Raw genomic sequence first — 5586 nt, 5'->3', positions numbered from 1 at the left:
CCTGCTGATTATTCAACTCAAATTAGCAAAGACGCCTAAGCTGAATACTCGCACAACATCCAATGCCAGGCAAAACAAGATAGGCAGGGACAAAAAAAAAAGTAAGTAAACTTTTTTTAGAACGAGGAAGGGGTTTGAAAAAGGAGAATAATCAGGGAAAAGTTCTTACATTTGGATCCAAAAAGGCTTTCCTTCATTGACAAAGGTTTTCTGTGGCCAAGCTCCTTACTAGCAGACATACGAGATCTTTTCTTTTCTGAGTATCAGGAAACAAATAGCAATTCAATGGCCAAGAATAATCAATGAGTTAAAACATAGTACAATTTCAAAACTAGTAACAACAACAACAGCGCCTTAATCCCAAGCTTATTTGGGGTCGGCCAATTTCAAAACTAGATACCTCTAAATTCGGGAGCATGCTTAAAAGGATCGTAACCTAAACCATACAAGTCCTGCTTTGGATTGAGCAAATATACCTGTGAAACATAGTGAACATAGGATACAATCAGGATCTAGGTGGATGAGCAAATATGGAGATGATGTTTCAATAACTGCAATGTGGTAAATTTTCAGCAGATACAACCAGCAATGAAGTACTTTGTTTTATTCAGATGGACAATAAAGTTTTTAAAAGATTAAAAGAACATAAAAGTAGATGAAATGACAGCACACATTAATACAATCAATATGATGGAGTTGGTGTACAGAAGAAAGTTAAACTCACAGGAGTGCTTTCAGAAAATCGGATATCATCATTTGGTTCAAGAGAAGTTGCCACTTCAGACTCGGAGAACTGTGAGCCAGTAGTCTCACTTTTTTCGTTGGTAGAGAAGGCTAAGAAAGCTTTCCTAGCTTCTCTACGAGCATCTGCATAGAAAAGACTATGATAAACTAAGAATTCACATGTTATAAACATAGAATAAAAGAAAACAGGACTTAGAAGTAAAATCCAGAGAGTCAATGTCAAACTTTATGGGCACAACACAATTCAAGTAGCTTCAATCACATGTAGAAAAGGCACCAAACCAGTATTCATTAGTGCATAAATGGTATAAACCTGAACTAGCACGCAAATTCTTTATCGAATGACCGCGTCGCCATCCCATCTTTAGCAATAGATTGACACCTGGACGAAAGCAACTCTATGAAGTCAGGATACATTACGCTCTAACAAGATGTGAGGAAAATATACTATTGTTTTTTTGCAAAATACTTAAGAACTTTTTGGAAGTTGGAAGTTGGAACTAACCAATTGACTCAGAGACTGGAATAACGAGTTCATCAGGTACAGGGCCAGGAATGATTGATGGCCTGTAATGTAGATAGAAACTTTTACAGCCAACTTAACGAGAGAAAGTGTGGTAGGAGGCCTAAGATATCGAACTTCTTTCAGGAAACAAACTGTAACACAACTTCTGAAATCATACTCAAGCTTAACAAAAAAAAATGGAGCAATACAAAAAACCCATCTAACATGACCAAGTCATGGTCAAATAGTAGCATGTTCTAGTAGATAAGCATTAACGTAGAGAACTACAATGGATCCAATAGGCAAATATCTACACTTGAATTCTGACAATCTTAACAACTACTCATGAGAAGCAGCAAGGAATATGCAAATAAAGTAAAGAGCACCTCTGATGTTGTTCTTTCTCAGCTTGCTTGCGAGAATATTCAGCAGCTGTGAATCCGAACGTATCAAATTGAGAGCTTGTTGACAATGATTGACCCTCCAAATCCTGTAATGCAAATGCAACTAAGGTGGCTAAAACCAAATTTCCATTATTGCACTTACTTGTTGAGAAAATTAAAATTCCCAAAAATTGCCAATCAGTTTACAATTGGTGAAATTGTTAAATGATTGTGTAATGCTAAAAGAACTTTTCATCTCTACCTCAGCTTATGCATTCATGTCTTTACGTGAAATTAAAAAACCACAGTAGCAAGAAAAAGATGAAACATACAGCTCTTTCATCTTCGTCAAGAAAGTCAGAAATACTCTGGTTTCTCACTCCAGCCCTGTTCTTCCTTGACGATGTAAATGATTGCGGAGTCCACCCTGCATTTTTCTTTCAGAATTTAACTACAAAGCATAGAAAAATCTGTGGACAAACTGGTGAGCATAATTTTACCCTCTTTTGATCCAACTGTATTGTAATACCCAGCAGAAAATCCTCCAGTAAATGCCCCATGAAATCTTCTCAGGCCGTCTTCATCTCTAACCTGTGGACATAAAATGCAAAATATAAACACCTATCCATACTAAATCCAACACATCAACACTCCTTCCAGTAAAAACAAGGGAAAACCAGCTCACAATGAAAACCGCTGATACTAGAACTTAGAAAGAAGATTTCTAATGCAATATGATGCATCCTCCAAAAGTTTAAACTAACCACACAAACTGATTTGACATACTTGCATTCCAGAACTAACTGAAGATATGAACAAATATTACTATCGACTAGCTCCAAACATTAGTATGACTGTATGATAGCCTGTTCACAATCCCTACAAGGCATTATTTACAAGGATAACCAAATGCAAAATTTTCCAAAACAACTACAGATCTCTTTTGCCTCAAGAAATGTCCTCAAATACAACGATAAAGCAAATCATAGGACCACCAAATCGTTCTTACATATTCCTCCCTCACCCAAAATCGTGATTAGTGGTACTTAGTTCCATTTCCATCTATCTTCCCCTTCAGTTTCTACAGAACTCAAGCCAGATTCAGAAAAAGTATGTCCCTTTTGATTTCTTTGCTTAGCTCAATCCCAGTATAAATCTCATTTCGTCTAGCTCTCAAAGGTTTCAGTCCAGAAACGACTCATGCATAGTCAAATAAAGAACCAACGTCATGTCCGAAACTCGATTGTTTCGCACTAATGTTTGAACTCTCTGGCGAGTCAATTCACCACAAAGCAATTCAGAAGTGAAGAGTCAAAACACTGAAGTACAGCCACGCCTCAGCCATCACCCTCACAACGCTTGCTTTCCCAGTTCATCCGCAACCGAACAGGAAAAAAAAAGAGTATCGAGACTGACCTCTTGCTTCCACGCAGGTAGAGCTCTCATGCTCCCCGAAGCCTCAGCGATCGCTTTTTTCTTCCGCGTCGCGATTTCTTCCTCGCGCTCTATCGGCGTACCCAAGAAGACAAAATCTTCCTCATCCGATCCCATCTTCCCCACCAATAGAAACCAGAAATCTTAAGGTTGCAAATTACGGAACAGCTAGGGTTTTGAACTCGAACTCGAACTCGATTCTCCACCTTTTCGAGTATTCGGGGCTCAGAGACGAACAAGCGCTCGCTGTCGCTGGTGAGAGAGAATCAAGAAGAGTGGAAAAGGAGAAGCGGATCCAAATGGGGTCAAGGCCGTGCCCAGATCCTATATGGGTCGGGTTCGGCCCTTCTCGTAAAGTCGTAACTTGGTCTTAATTAATAGCCCACTTCTTAAGGACCTAAAAACTATTTTCACGCGCCGCTCTCTAGAAGTGCAAAGAAGGTGATGTTCACGCGCTGTTGCTTTTTCGGTTTTGCCCTAATCGCGGTGGGAGCGAGCGGAGAAAAAAATCCTCCGGTAAGATTCCATATAATCCGACCGACTGCTGGACTGCCGTGGCTCAGTCTTGACTCGGTTGACTCGTAGGTTTCCCGTTGATATATTGTATCCTGATTCGACTCGGTGAGTCGGTATCCGATTCCCCGTCTCTGGTTCTTCTCCTTCGTCTTCCTCGTCTTATGCAATACGTGGTTGCGCATATGCTGATCGTCATGTACTTATATGATTCGTATATCTTTGCCGCCTGCCATTACGTTTGCGTCAATCTGATTCTTGGTTAAACTGTGAAGATTTCAACGATGGACCCTATGGATATAGTTGGGAAGTCCAAGGAAGATGCTTCGCTTCCAAAAGGTTTGGCCTCTTTTCCCTTTGCTTCAATCCACCATTTCATGAATTGATAGGCATTTGCTCGTCGATCGATTGGCCCTGCTAGCCTTGTTCTTCATTTTTTTTTTCGAGTCTTGCTAGTATCTTGCTAGGCATATTAAGCTCCTTGAAGGTTATCGAATAGGTTTTATAACCTAACTCGATCCGTAGGTGGGTTTTTTTTATGCAACGATGAGAAAGAAACCATCAGAAACTTCTTGGCGCGACATTCATTCTGAAATTTGTAAGGATGTTTTTTTTCTAGTTTCGGCCTCAACTATCGACGAGTTGAACAACTTTTTCATGAACATGATGTTATGCCTGGTCTCCCTGCTTCTGAATCCAGTATTTTCTTCGCCCGATTTTGGTTAGTAGTATAGTGTGATGTTAAGTGAACAGAGAGATATGTGATCATTCCCCTTTTGTGTTAAGACATGGTTTCCCATTGTCGGGTTTTAGATGGAATCTTGTCATGTCTTGTTTTATTCTCAATGTGCAAGATTTGTGATAAGTGTCCCACATCGGAAAAAGAGAGTGATTTGGGGTCAATATATAAGGAAGGGTCAAACATCCACTCTGATACCAATTAATAAGGTTTAGGCCGGTAAGAGTGGTTTGACCATCCTTATATATTGGCCCCAAATCCCTCTCTTTGTCCAATGTGGGACACTTATCAATTTGTTGTTCTGTTTTTCAGCTACCATGACAAAAATTATAAAGGAGATGCTACCTCCGGATGTCCGTGTTGCTAGAGATGCTCAAGATCTTCTGATAGAATGTTGCGTAGGTAAAGAGCTCATCCTTCAGATTTCCCAACTTCATTTATGGGTTTGCATATACTCTATACATGATATTTCTGTGGCTGTTAAATTCTTTCTTTGTTTAGCTGATTTCACCCTGTTTTCGCTTCTGCTGGCATACAAATTATTTATATCCTCGTGCTTCATTCTAATTCTGGGATTTTTTTGCCCAACACTGTTGCAGAGTTTATAAATCTAGTTTCCTCAGAGTCTAATGAAGTTTGTAACAGAGAGGACAAACGGACAATTGCACCCGAGCATGTCTTCAGGGCGTTACAGGTTCGTTTTTCATTAAAGATTTTTTGTATTCTGCGAGCTTCATCGAATGCTGCTCTCGCCCTTAACCTATCAAAACACTTGACTATGTTGTACCCAAAAAAAATAGTTTCGAACCGGGCCAAAAGTACCGGACTGATACTCATGACTTTGACTGAACAGGATCTTGGGTTCGGGGAGTACATTGCAGAAGTTTATGCAGCATACGAGCAACATAAGTTTGAAACTATGGTATTCATCATCAACAGAATCATCTCTCCTGAACATTTATTACTGAAACTTGAACTAAACCCTATGGACGGACATTGCAGCAGGACACGCAAAGAAGCGGGAAGTGGAATAGTAGCGGGGCTGAAATGACAGAGGAAGAAGCGGCGGCAGCACAACAGCGTATGTTTGCAGAAGCTCGTGCCCGGATGAACAACGGTAATTCTGCGGTTTCTCAACCCGAGGACGGATAGGAAACCGACCAGAGAAGTCTTCCTTGATTTGCCCTTGTGGATGGATAGGCAAAACCAATCATCTGACTTACATTTCCTGTAAGTTCAGAATGTGTCCCCCCCCCCCCCCCCCCTCC

General features: G+C 40.3%; 2 protein-coding genes across 4 annotated transcripts in view; one reads left to right on the top strand and one right to left on the bottom strand.

Moving 5' to 3' along the window:
- Positions 1-3358, bottom strand: part of LOC104819385 (G patch domain-containing protein TGH) — a 7049-nt gene extending 3691 nt beyond the window's left edge. The window contains exons 1-9 of the mRNA XM_010549422.2: positions 3049-3358; positions 2133-2223; positions 1965-2059; positions 1636-1739; positions 1250-1311; positions 1058-1126; positions 725-867; positions 401-476; positions 170-256 (exon numbers count right to left, since the gene is read on the bottom strand). Coding sequence (XP_010547724.1) covers positions 170-256; positions 401-476; positions 725-867; positions 1058-1126; positions 1250-1311; positions 1636-1739; positions 1965-2059; positions 2133-2223; positions 3049-3183 — 862 coding nt within the window. The 5' untranslated portion in view covers positions 3184-3358. The remainder of the gene's footprint in view (positions 1-169; positions 257-400; positions 477-724; positions 868-1057; positions 1127-1249; positions 1312-1635; positions 1740-1964; positions 2060-2132; positions 2224-3048) is intronic.
- A 115-nt stretch (positions 3359-3473) lies between these two features.
- LOC104819383 (protein Dr1 homolog) lies at positions 3474-5562 on the top strand. Of its 3 annotated transcripts, none has more exons than XM_010549420.1 (6): positions 3474-3582; positions 3855-3918; positions 4631-4720; positions 4918-5012; positions 5172-5240; positions 5324-5562. In XM_010549420.1, the coding sequence occupies exons 1-6, from the start codon at positions 3511-3513 to the stop codon at positions 5468-5470; spliced, it is 537 nt and encodes a 178-aa protein (XP_010547722.1). In that variant the 5' UTR covers positions 3474-3510; the 3' UTR covers positions 5471-5562. The 3 variants fall into 3 exon arrangements, with proteins under 3 accessions (XP_010547722.1, XP_010547721.1, XP_010547723.1); XM_010549419.1 differs by having other exon boundaries at positions 3475-3582; positions 5321-5562; XM_010549421.2 differs by having other exon boundaries at positions 3507-3687; positions 5321-5562.
- The last annotated feature ends 24 nt before the right edge of the window (positions 5563-5586 follow it).

This window comes from Tarenaya hassleriana, unplaced genomic scaffold (assembly GCF_000463585.1).
Source record: "Tarenaya hassleriana unplaced genomic scaffold, ASM46358v1 Cleome3, whole genome shotgun sequence".
Taxonomy (NCBI): Eukaryota; Viridiplantae; Streptophyta; class Magnoliopsida; order Brassicales; family Cleomaceae; genus Tarenaya; species Tarenaya hassleriana.
The sequence above is the reverse complement of the archived record's forward strand: the minus strand, read 5'-3'. Positions and strand labels throughout refer to the sequence as shown.

Excerpts from the sequence above, each read along its gene's own strand:
- LOC104819383 (XM_010549419.1), top strand. The coding sequence starts at position 3,511 with ATGTTCACGCGCTGTTGCTTTTTCGGTTTTGCCCTAATCGCGGTGGGA. Across the intron at positions 3,919-4,630 it reads AGATGCTTCGCTTCCAAAAG|CTACCATGACAAAAATTATA; the intron begins GTTTGGCCTCTT and ends TCTGTTTTTCAG. Across the intron at positions 4,721-4,917 it reads TCTGATAGAATGTTGCGTAG|AGTTTATAAATCTAGTTTCC; the intron begins GTAAAGAGCTCA and ends ACACTGTTGCAG.